This window comes from Vigna radiata, chromosome 1 (assembly GCF_000741045.1).
Source record: "Vigna radiata var. radiata cultivar VC1973A chromosome 1, Vradiata_ver6, whole genome shotgun sequence".
NCBI classification, from domain to species: domain Eukaryota; kingdom Viridiplantae; phylum Streptophyta; class Magnoliopsida; order Fabales; family Fabaceae; genus Vigna; species Vigna radiata.
This window is the reverse complement of record NC_028351.1, coordinates 22,020,231-22,040,710: the sequence shown is the minus strand read 5'-3', so window position 1 is coordinate 22,040,710 and position 20,480 is coordinate 22,020,231. Positions and strand designations below refer to the sequence as shown.

General features: G+C 34.2%; 2 protein-coding genes across 5 annotated transcripts; both read left to right on the top strand.

Moving 5' to 3' along the window:
- Positions 1–6,494: 6,494 nt before the first annotated feature.
- LOC106759328 (ABC transporter G family member 34-like) lies at positions 6,495–11,797 on the top strand. Its single transcript, XM_022779924.1, has 7 exons — positions 6,495–6,767; positions 9,686–9,736; positions 9,860–9,987; positions 10,181–10,265; positions 10,531–10,821; positions 10,913–11,147; positions 11,691–11,797. Exons 1-6 carry the CDS (start codon positions 6,495–6,497, stop codon positions 11,084–11,086), a joined length of 1,002 nt encoding a protein of 333 aa, XP_022635645.1. The 3' UTR covers positions 11,087–11,147; positions 11,691–11,797.
- Positions 11,798–15,752: 3,955 nt separating this feature from the next.
- Positions 15,753–19,927, top strand: LOC106764274 (phosphatidylinositol 4-phosphate 5-kinase 6). Of its 4 annotated transcripts, XM_014648542.2 has the most exons (6): positions 15,753–16,162; positions 16,889–17,133; positions 17,638–17,807; positions 17,937–18,230; positions 18,729–18,835; positions 19,772–19,927. In XM_014648542.2, exons 4-6 carry the CDS (start codon positions 18,062–18,064, stop codon positions 19,925–19,927), a joined length of 432 nt encoding a protein of 143 aa, XP_014504028.1. In that variant the 5' UTR covers positions 15,753–16,162; positions 16,889–17,133; positions 17,638–17,807; positions 17,937–18,061. The 4 variants fall into 4 exon arrangements, with proteins under 4 accessions (XP_014504028.1, XP_014504052.1, XP_014504061.1 ...); XM_014648566.2 differs by having other exon boundaries at positions 17,638–18,230; XM_014648575.2 differs by having other exon boundaries at positions 16,837–17,133; positions 17,638–18,230.
- Positions 19,928–20,480: the final 553 nt, after the last annotated feature.

Sequence of the window (20,480 nt, the reverse complement as noted above, 5' to 3'; positions counted from 1 at the left end):
AGTAGAAACGTACATGTGTCCGCATAGACCTTTCATCCACAAATTCTCCTGTTGATGCTCGAATATGTGTTTGTTGAAAAATTTCATCGACATGGACTGTCCGACCAAGCTCCTGTGACTGCAAGCAAAGAAGATGTAAGTTGTTAACAACAAATATTTGTTAAATTAATGAGTACAAATGTAAAATTAAATTGATGTCATCATACTAGACGAATAGCATGCTCATGCACGCTAATGGATCCCCAGTGTGCAAACAACCACCCTTGTCGGATGTCCTGTTCTTCTTGGCGGTTTCACACTTTTGTCTATAAAGTGGCATGTTCCACCTCTCCAAAAGAGCATTCCAAACCTCATCTCCCATCCAATTGGGTTTTTTTCCTAGTGTTCGAGCTTTTTTAAACATCTCAGATAATCTATGAGATGCTTTGGTATGGAAATTCTTTTTTATCTTTTCTTCATCCTTAATCCTCCATGATACCTTTCTCTATTGACAAAAAAACATGAATGTTAAATGGTTAGAATTTTAGCATCTTGTGGTTTTCTTATGGTTTTCTTATGGTATTGTTACTTAGATGATTTCGTATGTGCAGGGAATTCTTTATCCAGACATGTGGGGTGTGATACCCTCAAGTGGTTGGAATTAGGATGCACTTCGGGAAATGATATCTAAGTCGGGTGTAAGAAATTCACTTCTTGTTGCCCCTATGCCAACTACATCTACTAGCCATATTGTTGATATGGCTGTTGATAGAGGATGTTACATAGATCAAAGTCTGAGCTTAAATATTCATAAACATCTAATTGATTTAATTCACTCAAAGCAAAGCATACAATTAATATACTGTTGATTTAGTAGAATTAGATTCAGATAGAGTTTAATAGTAGTATGATACCTGACTTAGCATAGTGACTTGTAATTGCTATCTCATAATAGTGTAGTTTATCTAGTTTTTCTTAATCTTGACTTTAGTCTTTAATAATGTAATCATTTTGCTGATGCATTCTGTAATAACTATTTTTGGTAACGTAGTCAGTTTTACTAACTGTTTTTGCTAATATCAGGTCACTAACAGTTTTATTCTACTAACTTTTTAACTAATTAGCTAACTAGTTCCAGTTTCTGATTTTTTATTTAGTTCTGACTTAGTCTCTTATTTTGCAGGTTTAAGTACTAGTTCCTTTTCTCTATTCACTATCACAATTCTTGTTATAATTTGATGTTGTTATAATTTCATGTTGTTATAGACACTGATATACTTATTTTAGACAACTTGACAAAAGTGCCTCCACAATAGCTAGTGGCAGACCCTGGGCTGACATTTAGGAAAAAGTCCTTAAAATGGATCATGAAAAGTTGTGACTTGATATGCTTCTCATGTTCAGCTCCTATTTTCAACTTTGCCTCTTTTAATAGCACTCAAACATGATTGCTTATTTTTGCTTCTGACTTTTTAAGTACAACTTAGTTACAAAATTCTTGACTAGAACTATGCAACAATAAAAAGTACACCTACTTAAAGATTACAAATAAACTGTGTATGAATAAAACACTAAGTAAATGATAACTAAGTATATAACTTTAGTTCAAGCCTTAGTTTCTTGGTATTTACGTGTTATGTATGTTTCAAGGGTGAACAAGAGCAAATGTCTTTTATCTCAGCCGAAACAAGGCCTAAACATTCAAGGAAGACTAATCAAAACTGAACCAGAGGAGATAGAGGAGTGAAAAAGATATGAAGTTGCTTCAATGGGTTTCGAGTAATAGAAAGTGAATAAATCCTCCAGGAATCAGAAATCAAGGACCAAGTTGTGTATAAGATAATGTATTCAGTGAATGGAGAGAGCAAAGATACTGCTCATGTGAAGAATAGATACACATCGTTACAAAAGAGAGTAACAAAGAATATGACAGTAACATGAATGGAATCAGACCAACTTTGATTAAATTAAGGTTTGAAATAAATGAAAACACATATGGGCAAAACTGTCATGTAAGAACAGATTCAATAATGAAATTTTGAAGGACAGATTCATGTAAGGACTAATTCATGTACATGGAGTTCAATATAAGAACTGTGTCTAGTATGAGTTCAATATAAGAAAGGTCACTTCCCTCCTCAAACGTGGATGTTTCATCCTTTAAATCAAACTAAAACTATTCCAGCATTGCTTATTTTATTTAGTGCATAATTGTCACTTTGTCGTTACCCTATTTTTCAAATTGTGGAAGGGCTACCTGCTATATAGCAAGTGGGACTTATTTGAATAGGGCAACTATGGAGAGAAAAGATATATACAATATTTTCACTATCATTATCATGATGACACAATTGACAAATTGTGTACTTATTAAATGCAGAAGTTGGTGGGCTATTGAGAACCCCATTCCAACACTGTCCCATAGGAGAAACCAACAATTATATATGCTAAAATGTAACGTAATTATCAGAGAATAGGATTATATATGACTAAGTTCATAGAATAGTCAAAACAGATTAACGGACACATCAGGTAATGAACATATAAAGGAATCGAGATGTTGAATTGATCATATGTATAAGTTTGAAATAAGTTGGATGAAGGAATAAGTAAGAATGTAGTAGAAAGTAGAAGAAAAATTGGTGGTGAAATAGTAGCAGTGGTAGTGAGGAATAGCTGTAAAGATTACACATTAGGAGGGAAAGGTGGTGGGATTTTATCGTGTTTAATCCTTCCTCTACAGATGCTTTTTGTAAGATATTAATCATAGTCCTACATTATGATCCGAAAATGATTCTCTGGCACAGAAAGTAAATAAATAAATAATTAATTTGAAGACGAAAAGGAAGTGGTAGCCTATATAATATGTAACGCATAATGTTATGTTAAATGTCATTAGAATTATTCATTTCTACTAATAGGTAAATAGGACAAAGAACTTCAGATTGTTTTCCTTTAGTTGTTATGTAAAACAGAAACATTCAAACTATATATACACTTGTTCAAACCCCTGAAATGGTGGAGTTGTTGGAGATTTTATTTCATCAAACCCAATCAATGATGAAGGTAGAAAAAATGGCATGTCTCAATTGGCTGATCCTAAGTTTAATTAGAAACATGATGACTATGAAGTTATTTGATGATGGGAGATTGTGCAGTTTAAACGCATTTCAAACTAAGGATATAATTATTATGGGAATGATAAAGAAAGAGGATGCAATGTGTTTGCATAATGTTAAATGGAAAGTAGGGAGCATGTGAATCTAGGATGTGGATTTTCTTAAAGGCTACGAAACCGTTAATTGGTTCACCCTCAAAAACTTGCGCTGTAATACAATTAATTACAAAGTATCTTACTCTTTCCCTAATTACTCCTTTTGGTCAGAAAGCAAAAACAGTTTTTTAGGGAAGAAAATAGTAGACTTACTATATATTTTATTTTTATTTAACCAAACAATGTACTTAATTTTGTTTATATATACTTTTATGTATATATTATTCTTACTTCTATAATTTCTCTCAAATCCATCAACACTAATAAATATTTCAAAAGTCAATCTTCATTTAAGGAAAACCTTGATTTGGTTGGAGCATTAGGAGTAGGAACTTGCACAATCCTCCTACTAACTCAACCAGTTTTTTTCTTAGGACACTAAGAAGGTCAGGCCTATGTTTTAGACTCTGGAAAATGAAGCATGTAGAAAAGACCAAAACAGTTAATTATGTCTACTTTCAACACAGGCATGCAAATCTTATACACAAAGACATCTCCTTATATTATTACTTTAAGTTTGATCTTTTTATAGGGTTAAAAAATCACTTTAACAAAATTCTTCAATAAAATATAATAATTAATAAACATGTTTTCATTTCCTACCTAAAATGACATTTTGTTGTCTTTTAAAATCTAGAGGAAAAAGAAAATAAAAAGGAAAACACAAAGAAAGATAGAGAAGAGGAAACTTGGCACCCGATAAAGTTCTAATATACAATTATATAAGAAAAATTGATAAATTATGACTTTTTCATAAATTTATTCAAGAACAATGCACACAAAAAGAATATAGATCATTACATATAGAAATACAAAATAAACTCAAACAAACTACTTGAAAGAAAAGAAAAAAACCAGTACTATCCTAAAATCTCATGACTTTCTTTTTCTTTTTGTTAGAATTAGAAGTGAATAACAAGAGAAAAAGGGAAGTTGGAGTACACAAATGGAATTTTTTTTTTGGTATATATATATATATATATATATATATATATATATATATTCATGAATGACATAGGGATGAATGATGGATCAGTGCTACTTTCCTATACTCTACAAATTTCGAATATGCATCTAATTTTGTATGTGGAGAAAAGGGATTCCAAATCATTAAAGTAATTTTATCTCGTGTAATAAAGTAATTTTTATGCATGATAAAGTTTAACAACTTTAATAATCTGTGAACTTCTAATCTGTTTAATAGGCTTAAGCTTGATGTGGCTTCCATATTGGAAGAAAAATTGCATCCAGAGAAGGAAATAAAAGCGTCAAAGTCGAAGATGCTTTCATCTTTAATACACAATAACTCACAAAGGAGATTGAGGAGGCAAATGAGGAACAAGTACTTGCTGAACTGGCAAGGATTGAGGCTTTGAAAGAGCTGACAGATATTAAAGCCCTCATAGAACAGGTAGCAAAAGAATGTTCTTTGAAATTGGAAAGCTCAAGGAAAAAGTTGAAGGATGCCACTGAAGAGATTGATGAGTCAAAGGAGCTTGATATTACATTGGCTATAACATTATATGTTAGGGACTTAATTGTATATAGGAGGAGAGGTAAAGTCACAGAGCCTAACTGCCAAGGCAGTTAGGAATGTGAGAAGTGGGTTTCTGTTATGGAAGGTTTGTGCAGAGGTATGGGGAGTTAGCAAAACCTCTCACGGAATTGTTGGAAAAGGGAAAATTTGAGTGGTCGGAGAAAGCCAGAGCAGCCATGGAAACTCTGAAAAATGCGATGACATCTGCACCGGTGCTAACGCTGCCTGATTTTACGCAAGAATTTCAGGTGGAGTGTGATGCTTCTGGGAGTGGAGTTGGCGCTTTGTTGATGCAAAATAAGAAGCCCATTACTTTCTTTAGCAGGGCGCTGTCTGAGGGGTCTCGTACTAGGTCCATATACGAGAAAGAGTTGATGGCGTTGGTCATGGCCATCTAGCATTGGAGACCATATCTACTAGGGAGGAGGTTTGTGGTTCATACTGATCAACACAGCCTCAAATACTTGCTGGAACAGAGAATAACGACGCACAACCAGTAAAATTGGATAGTCAAGTTGATGGGATATGATTTTGAAATAGTTTATAAGTTGGGAAGTTCTAACAAGGTAGCAGATGTTTTATCTCATAAAGAAGAAGGGGGTATGGAGGAGGGAGAACTGCGAATAATCTCCAGGCCTTATTGGCATGACTTCCAAGTGGTTTTAAAAGAAGTAGAAGAAGATGACACGCTTAGGAGAATAATGGATGATCTTAAGGGGGACCCAACTAGCCATGAAGCCTACATGTTGGAGAATGACCGCCTTCACTATAAAGGAAGGTTGGTTTTATCAGCTAAATCGAGCTAGATTCCTAAGCTTCTAGCAGAGTTTCATGTGACGAGTACTGGAGGCCATTCTGGAGTGTTTCGCACCTACCGGAAGATTGCCCAATCACTATATTGGCTAGGGATGAAGAGAACAATAACTGAGTTTGTCGCGGGCTGTGTGATTTGTCAACAACATAAGTATTTAGTTGCCTCTCCTCAGGGTCTTTTGCAGCCACTACCGATTCCACAAGCCATCTGGGAAGAAATAAGCCTTGATTTCATTGTGAAACTACCCAAATCACACGGGTCTGATGCGATATTGGTGGTAGTTGACAGGTTGAGCAAGTACAACCACTTTATAGCATTGAAGCACCCGTATTCAGCTCGGACGGTTGCAGAAAGGTTCGTCCAAGAAATAGTTAGATTACATGGGATTCTTATGTCAGTAGTCAGTGATAGAGACCCCCTGTTTTTGAGCGTATTCTGGAAAAAGCTTTTCAGGATGTAGGGTACTCAGCTTAGTATGAACACGACATACCATCCTGAGTCGGATGGCCAAACTGAAGTTGTGAACAGAATTTTGGAGGGATATTTGAGGTGTTTCTGCTTAGAGCAGCCGAGGAGTTGGAAGTTGATGCTTCCTTGGGCTGAATACTGGTATAATACCAGTTATCAAAGTGCAGCAAAGTTTTCTCCTTTTGAAATAGTCTATGGAAGAGCTTCAACCAGCTTTGAGCCGATTTATTCCTGGGGAGACAGCGGTGGAGTAGGTGGTTCAGGATTTGATGACAAGGGATGAGGCTTTGAAACAGCTCAAGGTGCATTTAAGACAAGCGCAAGAGGCGATGAGTAATCAGGCGAATAAGAAAAGGAAAGAAGCAGACATTCAGGTAGGAGACTAGGTTTATTTAAAGATTAGACCCCATAAACAGTCCTCCATGCCAACTCGGTTACATCCAAAGCTATCGGCAAGGTATTATGGGCCCTTTGAGGTGTTACAGCAGATCGGAAAAGTCGTTTTTCGTTTGCAATTACTTGAGGTAGCCAGAATTCATCCAATATTCCACGTGTCCCAACTGAAGAAAGCTGTGGGGGAGAAGAGAGTTGAAAAGGAACTTCCAGCTGAGTTACAAGCAGATGGACCCATGTTTAGGCCAGTGAAGGTGCTGGACAAAAGGACTCGACAGCTGGGAACAAAAGAAATACCTCAGGTTTTGATAAAATGGCAAGAAGGGGGACAAGAGAGTGCCACATGGGATGATTAGGTGACTATACAAGAGCAGTATCCGGAGTTTAACCTTGGGGACAAGGTTGTTGGAGGAGAGGGGAGTAATGTTCGAGAGTTAATTGTATATAGGAGGAGAGGTAAAGTCACAGAGCCTAACTGCCAAGGCAGTTAGGAATGTGAGAAGTGGGAACTGTTTGTTCTGTTAGTAGTTGATATAAAAGGGGGGAAATGAGTTGTTTGTCCTTAGTTTTGGAGTATTATTGATTACACGGGAACTCTTGTAGTTCTTTGGAGAGAGGTTAGGCTCTCGGAGTGACTTGTACACACCAAATTCTTGATTCTTTTACAATAAAAAGAGGTTGTACAATTCAGAGGAATTATTTGTTTGTGTTTTCGAGTGACTTTCATAGGTTCTTGATTAAAAGAACCTATAATTATAAGATGTTGATCTGTTGCTGAATGACTTGAAGTCAGGTAAAGAAATGGACAAAAGGGTTGAAGGAGATGGGAGTATGTAACACTTGGAAGAAAGTTTCAGAAAAGTGGAGGAATTAGAAGACGCATTACTGTTACAGACTATATCAGAAGACGCATTACTGTTACAGACTATATCAGAAGACACATTACTGTTATAGACTATAACAAAAGAATTGGAAGCACCGAGGAAAGAATTAGCTTTGGTTAATGAAGAAAGTTTTCAGTTTATGGCTTCTATGGATGTCATCACTAACGACCTTAACCATGTCAATGTTGAAACAAGTAGATTAAGGAAGAATGAAGGGAAATTGGATTCAACAAATCAAGTTCTCAAATGAAAGATATTGAGAGCAATCTACATTAGAAGTTGTTTGTGCTGCAGAAATAATGCCAGATCCATACTCATGACTCTGTCTCATACTCTTGAAAAACTCAAGATAAAAACAGAACAAGCAAGAAAGGAAAATGACGACTTAAGCCAAGAGGTCACAGCCACCAAGGAAGACATTTAAAAAGTTGAGTTTGAAATAGACATGACTAAGGAAAGATTGCAAGGTGTCATGCAAGAGCTAGAAGTACACAAAGCTTCTCAATCTCTAGCCGTAGAGAAGCTCAAAAGTATGACTGCCTAAGTCATTCCCCAATCCAACCTTAGAGACAAAATCTGTAAAATCATACCCCTAAATATGGATCCACCTATTCATCTAAAAATAACAATTACTCACCTCTCATTCCACTTAAGTCAATGTTATCATACCTCTCTCCGCCTGTCACCATCACAAAACCACCCTTCATTTTTATCACTATAATTCTTGTTACTAAACCTATTTCTATCTTTCCTCCTATTTCACCACTTCCCATCACACACAACAACACTTACCATTTATTTTATCTACAAATTAAGCTTGCAAATATACATGCTCCATACACACTTTCATCACATATACTATCCTTTCAATTATACCCTAATAACAACATTAACATTTTGTTTGGAAATCAGTTCGTCTGTCAAAAAGCCAAACGACTTTTAAGTTGTTTCTCAGAACTCGGTTTTCAAATCCAAGTTTAACCCAAACTAAGGTGTGCAAGACCAATACCATATAAAAACATAGCAAAACAACCAAAAGATGAAATTAAAAACACCTTTTTCTCTAGGTCCTTCACTTAGGGTCTTCGCACCACCAACTGTAAACTGCCTGACCTTAACTGCAACACACACGGCTCAATCGATGGCTGGTCACAATCCTACACGTCTTGCCAGCCGAAGCAAGAATGGCCCAATTCAAAAAATAAATAACAAACATTAGGGTTCGCGTTTTTCATCCACACACACTACAACGACAATGAAGGAAGACAAAGTATCACTTACCACATCAAGGTCTCAACGTCAACCTAACCAACAGCGCAACGAAGACTCACACAGAACCACAGAGCTCGAACAAAACTGTTTGGTGACTAAGATTGTTTCGTGAATGAGATTCTTTGTTGTTGGAGAAACCTTTGAACAGGGACAACGGTGTGACACAAGAGAGGTCGATTGACAGTCCCACAGAACAGCGCTGAAGCTAGGGCTCGACACAGAATAGACGAGAGCTATAGAAGAGACGATCGGTCGACAAAAAAGAGAAGTGAAGTGAAGCTTCGAAGTGAAATTAGGTTGAAATACGAACTCAATCTTCCAAAGACAATAGCTCCAATAGAGAGGAGAGCTCGAGAGATGGTTCGACGAGATTTAGGGCACGGGATCCATTGAGGGTTTCAATAAAAGTGGATTTCAGTAAAAGGGGATTAACAAAAATTCAATTTCTTTTAAAATTTATTTTGTAGATCCGTATATAACGTCCACAGATAACATTTCTTTCCAATTATATACGGATCCTACGCATTACATAACGAAATCTTTCCCTAGCTAACTTTTCCGCCATCATGCGTGTACATTACTAACTGATATTATATATGGATTGTTACATACGGATAATCCGTATGTAAAATCCGTATATAAATCCCTCTCCAGGATCTGTATATAAAATCCGTGTGTAAATATTGAATTATATACGGATCTAGATCCGTATGTAAAATTCCGTATGTAAATCGAATATTTCTTGTAGTGAACAAAAACAGCACAAAACACTTCAAACTTTGCAAAAAATTTGACAATTCACAGAGTGGTCCCCTATGTACAAAAAACTGGCTCCTGCAGTACAAGTTTTTTGCGCGCGTAAACGTTTACACACCTCTTGTAAACGTTTACCAGTGCATTTTTTAGTGTACTTGTTTTAGGACTTCAACCAACTACTTATAGTCAACATAACTGCTTCCTATATGTTTGTGTAATCGTTTACAGTGTTCTTGTAATCGATTACAATGTCCAAAAAGCCCTAAACTTGATTACCAATGCATAATTTGAAAGGTATTTGAGTCTAGATTAAGCCTAGAGATATTGAAGATGCTATCAATCAGGCACTAGATGATTGGGTATTGCCACTAATCTCTGAATTTTGCAGTTTGTCTTGTAGCCAATTTGTTTCTACTTTCTAAGAGCAAGAAAAGCAATGATGTCACTGTATGTTGATAAAAATAATTTATTTATATCAGTAGCCATACTCAACATTCTTCTTTTTGGTTTGTTGCAAACAGAGAGTTCTTGAATCAGTTAATCTTCTTCCATCAAAGAAAACAGTTATCAATATACTCCAAGGTGTTAGTGGAATTGTCAAGCCTGCAAGGTTGAATAACAAAGATTTTGTTGTTGTTGATCCTGTTGAAGTCTGCACAAAATTATTTTCTATAGGAAAATGTGTCCCTTTCTGTTTCAAATCAAAGAAATGCTTTTAGAAAAATACACAAACTATGTTGCTAACTTCTTATTGTTATTTTTTATGCTTTTTCTCTGTATAAACTTTCTCAAACACTCTCCAGATTGACCTTGCTTTTGGGGCCCCCAAGATCAGGAAAAACTACACTGTTGCAAGCACTTGCTGGGAAACTGGACAGGGATTTAAGGGTTGGCCATCCTCTTGCTCCATCATTAATAAACTGGACAGTGCCTTGTCTTGTTTTTAAGGATTTTCATTGTTAAAATTGTGTGCTCATTATTCTATATTTATATCTGCATTATTTCTTACACGATGAATATGATTGGTTTCCCAGAACTGTGATTATATATTGTACTTCTTCTCACCTATGGATCATAGATAAAGAAGTCAGGTAAATAAACAGTAAAAAATCCAAGTTTTGACAATGGCATCATCAAATTTGTTCATCAACAGGTTTCCGGAAGAGTCACTTACTGTGGTCATGAGTTATCAGAATTTGTTCCTCAAAGAACATGTGCTTATATTAGTCAGCATAATGTTCATCATGGAGAGATGACAGTAAGAGAAACGCTGGATTTTTCTGGACGCTGCTTGGGAGTTGGAACACGGCATGAGCTACTACTAGAATTGATAAAGCGAGAAAAACAGGCCGGATTTAAACCAGATCCAGAGATAGATGCCTTCATGAAAGCCACAGCAGTGGAAGGTCAAGAAACAAGTCTCATTACAGATTATGTTCTCAAGGTTTGGTTCCTCTATTTCTATTTGATCACTGTGTTTTGCGTCGCCATATCAGATTTCTTGCCATCTGACATATCAAAGACAATGAACTCAGGTTCTTGGATTGGAAATATGTGTTGATACTTTGGTGGGAGATGAGATGAGGAGGGGAATATCTGGTGGAGAGAAAAAGAGGTTAACTACTGGTATGGGAAAAAATTATAAGAAAATTTTATCTTACTCAAGAGAAGATGATAGTCTACTAGTATGGGAAATTGGACCTTTCTAATTGAAATTCTGCTTGTGCACAGAATGGAATAAACTTTTCCTTTCAAACTTTTCTTTTCCACCAAAACTAGAATCGCATTTTATTCAAAGACAATAAAACCATTAAGAANAACAAAATCATATTTATACCTGTCACAGTAAGGTTTTCACAAGTTAATTCTATTCAAATTCAAGAGTATGCAAAATAAGTACAAAAAGAAAAAAAAATACCAGCTGGTTTTAACTGTGGTTATGAAAAACTGGGAGCCATTGGTGTCTTGTCCAGAATTCGCCATAGATAAATATCCCTTAATTCTAATCCATAATCTGTTAGAGAATTTTTAATGGTTTTTGAAATTTTCTTTAAATATTTTATTTGTCCATAATATATTGAAATGTGTTTTAACTTAACTTTTTGTTAATTTTTTGTTCAGGCACTGCTTGAGGCTATAGGCGCTAGTGTCTACTTGGTTAGGAAACCGTTACAAAATGTACAAGTAATTCTTGTAACTATATGTATGAATAAGAGTTGTATTTTTTTTAGTTCTATTTATAGAATTATCCTATAAAGTTTTTATATTTTAACTATTTGTTTCAAGCACAATTGTACATTGTAAATTTTCTACCTTTGTAATCTTGTAATTATATATTATACATTATATATTATGAATATATTTGGCAATTTGACATTGTATGTGGCAATTTAGAAGTTATGATTGATTCTTATCAAAATTTCTAGGTACTGCGTGTAAATGTGAGATTATATTTTTTTTTTATAAAACTATACAGTTACATACGGATTTTTCCGTATGTAATTATATATTAAAATTACATACAAATATTATATACGGATTATCCGTATATAATTTATATACGGATATTATATACGGATTATCCGTATGTAATTTATATACGAATTATCCGTATGTAATTTATATACGGATTATCTGTATATAACATTAGCTACGACAGTATTATATACAGACTTTTGTCCGTATATAATCCGTATATAACCAAAAATTATATACGGATTTTGGACCTTATATACGGATTTGGGCTGTAGATAATGACCTTTTTTCTTGTAGTGTACGTAAAATTTCTTTGGCTACTTATGTGCCCATAACTAGCTCCTGCAGCACAAGTTTTTGTACAAAACCAGATTTTTGTTCGTGTAATCGTTTACAGTGTTCTTGTAATCGATTACAATGTCCAAAAAGCCCTAAAATTGATTAAAAATGCATAATTTGAAAGGTATTTGAGTTTAGATTCCAACAAAACAAGAATCAATTCATTTGGAGTTCGGTGGAGAAAGTTATGGGCAAAACAACCAGCAAAGGTCAGAGTTGGCAGGAATATATAAAGCGTGAACTTGAAGGAATAAACTGTACCTACTGAGATGTACAAAAATTGCAGATTAATAGTCATTGGAAAGGTTTTTGAGTCTAGTTTCTAATAAAAAAAGAATCACATCATTTAGAGGTCGATGGGAAAAGTTATCATTAATATAGCCAGCAAAGGTCAAAGTTGACACCATGTTAACTTGGTCATAACACCAACATTGGGTCTTTCATCCATCATGGACTACCCAAATCTCATTTTCCTCCCTCTACTCACACATAAACACTAAAAAGAAATCTCATCCACGGAAGAAGTATGAAAAAATAATGTAAAAATAACACCATTGGATTTAAAGCAAAAATTGAAAAATATTGACTATAGTCCCCTAGGTAACTAGAACTGGTTCCTAAAGTACAACTTTTTGTACAAATCCCAAATTTTGCTCGTGTAATCGTTTACCAAGGACTTGTAAACGATTACAAGAGTGGCTTTTGGTGCACAACTTCGAGGACTTCAACTAATTTGTCCAAGTCGTCAAAATTCTTTCTTATCTCCAACATAGGGTGCCCAAACATGATTACCTACACTAAAATCACACTAAAACAACTAAATCACACAAAAACCATGGGATTTAAGGAAAATATTGAAAAATATTGACTATGGTCCCCTAGGTAACCAGAACTGGCTCCTACAGTACAACTTTCTGTACAAATTCCAAATTTTGCTCGTGTAATCGTTTACCAAGGACTTGTAAACGATTACAAGAGGGGTTTTCTGGCCATATCCTTCACCATTTCTGCTAAGATCATCATGTCACAAGCATTATTTCATTTGTCCATTAAATACATCAATAGTAAATCAATGTGGCCAGTTTTGTTCATTAACCATCCAAACAAAAGGTCATTTCACAATGACAATGACAAAGGCAATTCAATTAACAGTAATATATGTAACATAAGCAAAGACACATCTTTTATATCATCGAACAAAATATATTCCAAATTAAAAACATTTGTTCATCTAAGTACAATTTTGTATTACATTCTCTTAAGAAATCTATACAAATATCACTCATTTTTTATTTTAAGCAATCCAGCGTATGGAGTTCTAAGCGCTCTGCTCCTGTAACACCTTCGTGACCCCATCCTGACATACGTCTTCAATGGAGGTGGATTGGTAGACATGCTTCCCAGGGTATCAAATCCATTGTTCATGCACGGTTATGCACATGACACACTTTGTCCATCATCCTCTGGTGTCTTCTTCTAGCTTTCTCTTCGGCCAACTTTGCCTCCAACACAACAACCCTCCTTTTAAGTTCTGCAATTACATTTCCTTACATCAACGACAAAAAAATAACCAAAACATAAAAGCCCTAAAAAGAAAACAACATAAAATATAACACAACAAGTAAAACCCAAAGTCCAAACATAAATGGAGGAAGAACCCTTTTACCTTGTTGATCGACGAACCATGCTTATCGGAACTTCCCATATCGCACAATGAACTCAAGAAAGACGACGATGTTGCTCAAAATGATAGCGAGAGCGACACCCAAACCGAAAATGACAACGAGAGAGTGAGCGAGACCGAGAGCGAGAGGGTCAGCGAGACCAAAAGGTGAGAGGAAGAGCGAGAGCGAGACGGAGAACGAAACCAGACTTCTGAAATAGGACAGAGAATGTTCATTTCAAATGGAACAAGACAAGGGCATTTTTGGTAGCACACATTTCTGAAACCTCCCTTAAACCTGAAGTCAAATTTTAATTCAAAAAAAAAATTATAAAACAACCAATCAAATTGTGACATGTAACAGTGTTAAAATGGTGTCAAACTTTTGGTGTCAAAATATCGGAATCCTAAACAATAAGGGTAAGCTATCATATTCAACGTCTAATAAAAACTTCATCACATCAATTGTTAGTCAACAAACAAAATTGATCATAGATAGCGCCTTTTTAAATAAGCGTTATTTATGAATGTGCAGAACAATATATAGCGCTTATTTAAAAAAACGCTTTCTAAACTTATGTCAATAGATAGCGTGTTTTTAAAAAAAACGCTATTTATAAATAATTAATATTAATTTTTTAATTTATAATTTAAAGGTTTAAACTCTGTTTTGGTTCCTAAGATAATGTCTGATTTTCAGTTTAGTCCCTGCTTTTAAAAATGTCAACCTTTAGTCCCTATGATATGAAAAATGTATCAAACCAGTCCTCATGACAACATTTAATGAATAACAAATCACAAGTTTTCATACCTAGGTATATAATATTTTGTGATTTGTTAACGGAAGGTATGAAAACTTGTGATTTATTGTTCATTAAATGCTGTCATGTGGACTGATTTGATACATTTTTCATATCATAGGGACTAAAGGTTGACATTTTTAAAAGCAGGGACTAAACTGAACATCAAAACTTAACTTAACTTAGGAACCAAAAAAGGATTTAAACCCTAATTTAAAATAGACCATTAGATAGCGTTATTTTTTAAATGTGCTATCTATTTTAATATAATAGATAGCATTTTTTTTTTGTTTAATACCTCCCTTGGTCCTCGTATTTGTGTGAAAATCTTAGTTCGGTCCTCAAGTTTTGAACTGTCTCAATTGGGTCATAATTTTTGTAAAAATGCACACATTTTACCCCAATCATTAGTTGATCTCAAACGATGTTAAGTTTAGCTGACGTGGTAGCCAGAGGACATGCTGACGTGTATTATTTAATTATATGAATTATTTTTTAAAATAAGCAGTGTTTCACGTGCCACAATGTCTATTATTTAGTTTATTTGAATTAGGGATTTTATTCATCTCCCTGAGAATCAGGGATTTTACACAGATTATCTCATCGGCTCAAAAAATAAAGTCACCGGAAAACTCGCGTAACTAGTGCAATCAGTCTCACAACCTTTTCTGCAAATGAACCAACTTGGTAACCTATAGGTTCATCACCAGCCTTTAAGCTATTTATTCCACTAATAGCAGAAGATAATTATTGCACAGTGAGATCAGTTAGCGATTGAGGTAAAATGTGTGCATTTTTACAAAAATTATGATCCAATTGAGATAGTTCAAAACTTGAGGACCGAACAGAGATTTTCACACAAATACGAGGACTAAGAAGAGATTAAGCCAACACGTCAGCATACCACGTCAGCTAAACTTAACGCCGTTTGAGATCAGTTAAACATTGGGATAAAATGTGTGCATTTTTACAAAAATTATGACCTAATTGAGATAGTTCAAAACTTAAAGATTGAACTGCGATTTTCACACAAATACGAGGACCAAGGGAGGTATAAGTTTTTTTTTAAGAAGATCTTGTCTATTGAGTTGGAATAGATAAGGTTTGTGCTTTTAAAAAAGTTTTAAAAAGAGGTTTTGAGTTCTCCTTGGTGCTCTTTTACATCTCTCTTTCGAGTTTCTTTTTGCTCGAAGCCAAAATTTCCAGTTTCATTTCATTCAGATTTATCAAACCCACTATCCCTAAATTTCACTTTCTATTTGCCTCCAAATTTCTCTTTAGGTTTGCCCCCGGAATTTCACGCGTTGGTTCGAAACCTAAGCTGCATTCATCAAACCTAATCGTTATGAGCAGAGTCGTTGTTGCGTTCTCTTCTCCGTCATTGGTCGTCGGGCAAGGTTCATCAAATGCGATCGCCGGCAAAGGTTCAGGAAACCAGTACGCAAGCCCTATCTTCTTCAAGAAACCAGTATGCTCGCGGCCAGGTTTAATCAAAGCTAGGCGTTTTGGTGAGTTCTCGAACATCTTCATCTCTTTTACATGGCAGCTTTAATCCCTTCGAGCATCTTCATCTCTTTTATACGCCAACGTAGCACTATCATTCCCTCATCATTCTCCCCCACCGATAATTTTTATCACCACCACTGGATTCACACCTTCTAACCATACGCCTCTCATTTGTGCATTGCTTTAGGTTATGAATCACCAATTGGATGTTTTATGAATCACCGAATTTTTTTAATTTTATGTTAGGGATTGTATGTGTATTAGTTAAATAAAGTGGATAGAAGAACTTAAAGAAAATGAAACTGTATGCAGTGTTGAATTGTTTTGGAAGTGATTGCATAAGATGTATTAATGAAGTTTGTTGGTTAACAATAAAAGCTCTGGTACAAATTTATATCTAAATTATTGTCAGTGAGTAACTATTTGCCAAAGGTAATTGTTTAGTTGAGAGGGGTCCTATGTATTCTCGTTAAAATTAATGTACCTTGTAGTTTTCTTAATAGTTTCAACTTCCAAGCCCAATTAAAGCAGGAAGAATTTCTTTTTGGATCCTTAGTAGCCTACGTAAGACTTGTCAATATATTTAACATGGATCACTCATGACAATTTGTTTTTGTATAGTTTTCTTGGATGTTACATTCATGACCTTAACAGTTAAGGTTATTTTGTTATCGAGTTGATCTACTAAGAAGAAGATTGGTTCGTTCTTGTCTTTCATATTTTTCTAGTTTGACAAAAAAGCTGGAAGCTTGAAGAAAGAGCTGGCAAGAGATCACCCAGAGCTAGAGGAAATGCGGAAAAGGAAGTTTGAGCATAGAAATCAATTTATAGAAGTCCAAGAACAGATTCAAAGTATCTCAACTGAGATTTGTAGTACAGAGAATATATTACAGCTGTTGTAGATGAAACTGATTTGTCATTGAGAAAGCTTGAAGAATTGCATAGAGATCTCGTTGCACTTCAGAAAGAGAAGGTCAATAATATACTTATAGTTCCTCTTCTATCTCTATCTAAGTTGTATTTATGTGTGTGTAAAGATAGACCAAATGTGTACCTTGAATTCTCTCTGTTCAGTGCTTGGTTTGTATTTCAAGCAAACAGTCAGTGGAGTCCATCCTAGCTTAGGAATTGGAATTGCAGAAGGTCCTAGGAGTGTCAATAGTGAAACCATAAATCAATTGGCTATTGCCATACAAGAACTGTGAAAAGTTAAATTACAGAAAATGCAAAGGGTATTTGTGGTGATACAATTTTCATCATTATCTACACAATGTCCTTTTTCCTACTGTCCTGGTCTATTCTCTCCGCTTTTTAGCTCCTCTGTGAATGATAGGATGTTCGATGTTTCACTTAACACTTTATAGCTAGTCAAATAAGTTTGATTTTTAAGAAACCAATTTCAATAATTATGTTTTTAAAACATTTAACTATACAATATTGACCTTTTCTTCTTGTATTACACATGCATGCTATACAGGTGAAAATTGGACTTCAAGTTCTTACTCGCCCTTTGCCTGAACAATTACCTACAGTTTATAGGACCCTTGGAGAGAATTTTAATGAAAGGGTTTTGCCTTCAATAATACATGAAACTTTGAAAGTTGTGGTTGCCCAATAAAATGCCAGCCAGCTAATTACTAGCGAGAGGTAAGGCACAAACCTTGTCTATATGATGCATGGAAGCTCTAATATATATTTAATAGAGATTTCTAGTTGCTGACATGATGGAAAAATATGAATTTATTTTTTGTCTATATGATGGGGCTTGGGAGGAAGGTTTGCCTAAGGGAAATGGCACATTCAGGTGGAGTGATGGGAGTTTCTATGTTGGGGTTTGGAGTCAAGATCCAGAGGAACAAAGTGGAACTTATTATCCTTCTAAATCTTCTTCTGAAAGTCCTATGGATTGGGATCCTCAGAATCTGTACACAATGGATTTAGTGCCATGGAAGCTCGTTCCATTTCTACTAGAACCAGTTACGAGGTTGAGGATAAAGAATCCTAAGAGACAAGGAAAGACCATATCCAAAGGCCACAAGAATTATGAGCTTATGTTGAATCTGCAGCTAGGTATCAGGCACTATTGATCATGCAATTTACTTTAAAATGTAAACATTAGTTGAGTTAAATGACGGCTTAGAATTGTAGGGCATTCTAACAAAGAAAATTTCCTTCTAATTTTTGCTACTCCATTGTTAACTTGGTGTGCCATAGCATAGACATTCTGTTGGAAGACCTTCTCCAACCCCATCGCTTGGTTTGAAGTCTTCTGCTTTTGATCCCAAAGAAAAAGTATAGACAAAGTACTTTAGGAAAGTCCATGTTCATTTCATGGTTACTGTTATAATTGTTTCTAGGAAGTGGCACTAGAGAAACCCTTTTGATATCTCTCTAGGAAGAACAAAGTACTTTAGGAAAGTCCATGTTCATTTCATGGTTACTGTTATAATTGTTTCATAATCTTGTATAAACAAATAGTATATAATTATATTCAAACTGATTGCATTTATATTTCTAAGGCTTTCAGAAAATTTTTCAAAGTTGACCTGGCTGATTATATGATTTCAGTACGTGGGAATGATGCCCTTCGAGAGCTCTCATCCCTTGGGAAAAATGGAAGCCTTTTCTATTTGACAAACGACATGATAAAGACCATGAGAAAAGCTGAAGTAAAGGTGAGTTCCCTATTATTTGGTTGGATACAATATGCTAAGGCATTAGTTTATATATATATATATATATATATATATATATATATATATATATATATATATATATATATATATATATATATATTCGTTCTTTTTTATTAGATATTGAACCCGAAACAATTGTTGAAAAACAAAAACATACTTAAAATTGAAAGATTTTTTCTTTAAAAATGATTTCAAGAAGAAGCGAAACTTAAAAATAGGTAGATAAACACTATTTAAGAAAGAAACTAAGTTTTAATGTAGATATAAGTGTGAAAGTATTATTAATACACTTTTAAGTTAATTACGGTATAACATAACAAACTTACTATTTATTTAATTAATTAAAAAAGTATATACGCAATAGTATAGTTGTAACACTTTTATTTGATATGAAACTTTCACGGTTAAGGTTGCATAAGCTTGTTGATAATTGTCTGCATTCTACAACATTATGTGATATCATTGATGCACTGGAATGTGGTTTTTGTGATTTGACAAAAGAAGAGCAAGACAATAGAAGTGTTGTAATTAGAGCTCAGGTGATCACAAGTTATTAATGCTTAGATTAGATACAATTATTGTTTTCATGCTCATAAGAAGTTGCTTCAATTTTTTTATATTTCTAATACAAGGTAACTCTTGTAATCCAATTCCCCAAGGAAAAAAAAATACACAAGGAAAGTTATTGAGCGACTATATATTATGGAAAATGTTATATTCTAGGTAAATTATACTGCCATTATTCGGATTAGGTCTTGGTAACAAATGATCCGTTAATAAATCCGCCTGTCAAGTTTAAGTGTGTTTAAATTTATTGCATATAGTTTACTATTGACAGTTGTTCTTATTGGATCACTTTTTGCTTCGTAAGTATTCAGTTTTACCTAACTTTTGTTACGAACCTTTGATGAACAGGGTGAAGCAAAAAGTGCCCAACTGATTGGACAAGCTATTGCCAACAATCCAACATTTATCATACTGAGGAAGATAGAAGCTGCAATAGAGATTGTACATACAATATCAAACGCTACAAACAAAGTTTCCTTGAACTCTGTTGTTGTTGAATATTGATAGGATATATATNTATATATATATATATATATATATATATATATATATATATATATATATATATATATATATATATATATATATATATATATTGTATATTGTGGATTTGTACATAATAGAATTAATATTTTATATATATTTTTTGAAATATTTTATTCTAAAATTAATTATTATTTTTTTAAAAAAATTTAGACCAATAGATAGTGTTTATTTAAAAAAGTACTATCTATTGGTTGTTGACAATAGATAATACTTTTTTAAAAGTGATATCTGACAATAGATAGTGTAAATATAGATAATGCTTAAAAAGCTTTATCTATGATAAAAAGAAGCGTTATTTATACACTTTTTTATGTATGTGAAAGTAACATTGTTAATATGTACTTTTAATCAAGTATACCATATCAAGATAAATCCAAGAAGACATACTTTATTCTCCATTAATACTCTGACGTTACAGAACGAAAAGGACAAAAAGAAACTACGTAACAATTAAAAGTTCAAGTAAAACTTAATAACAAGAAAAGAAAACCTCTATTACGTTAACATGTCT

Excerpts from the sequence above, each read along its gene's own strand:
- LOC106759328 (XM_022779924.1), top strand. The coding sequence starts at position 6,495 with ATGCCAACTCGGTTACATCCAAAGCTATCGGCAAGGTATTATGGGCCC. Across the intron at positions 6,768-9,685 it reads GAACAAAAGAAATACCTCAG|ATTAAGCCTAGAGATATTGA; the intron begins GTTTTGATAAAA and ends ATTTGAGTCTAG. Across the intron at positions 9,737-9,859 it reads ATCAGGCACTAGATGATTGG|CCATACTCAACATTCTTCTT; the intron begins GTATTGCCACTA and ends TTATATCAGTAG.
- LOC106764274 (XM_014648566.2), top strand. The coding sequence starts at position 17,882 with ATGATGGAAAAATATGAATTTATTTTTTGTCTATATGATGGGGCTTGG. Across the intron at positions 18,231-18,728 it reads TATGTTGAATCTGCAGCTAG|TACGTGGGAATGATGCCCTT; the intron begins GTATCAGGCACT and ends ATATGATTTCAG. Across the intron at positions 18,836-19,771 it reads TGAGAAAAGCTGAAGTAAAG|GGTGAAGCAAAAAGTGCCCA; the intron begins GTGAGTTCCCTA and ends TTTGATGAACAG.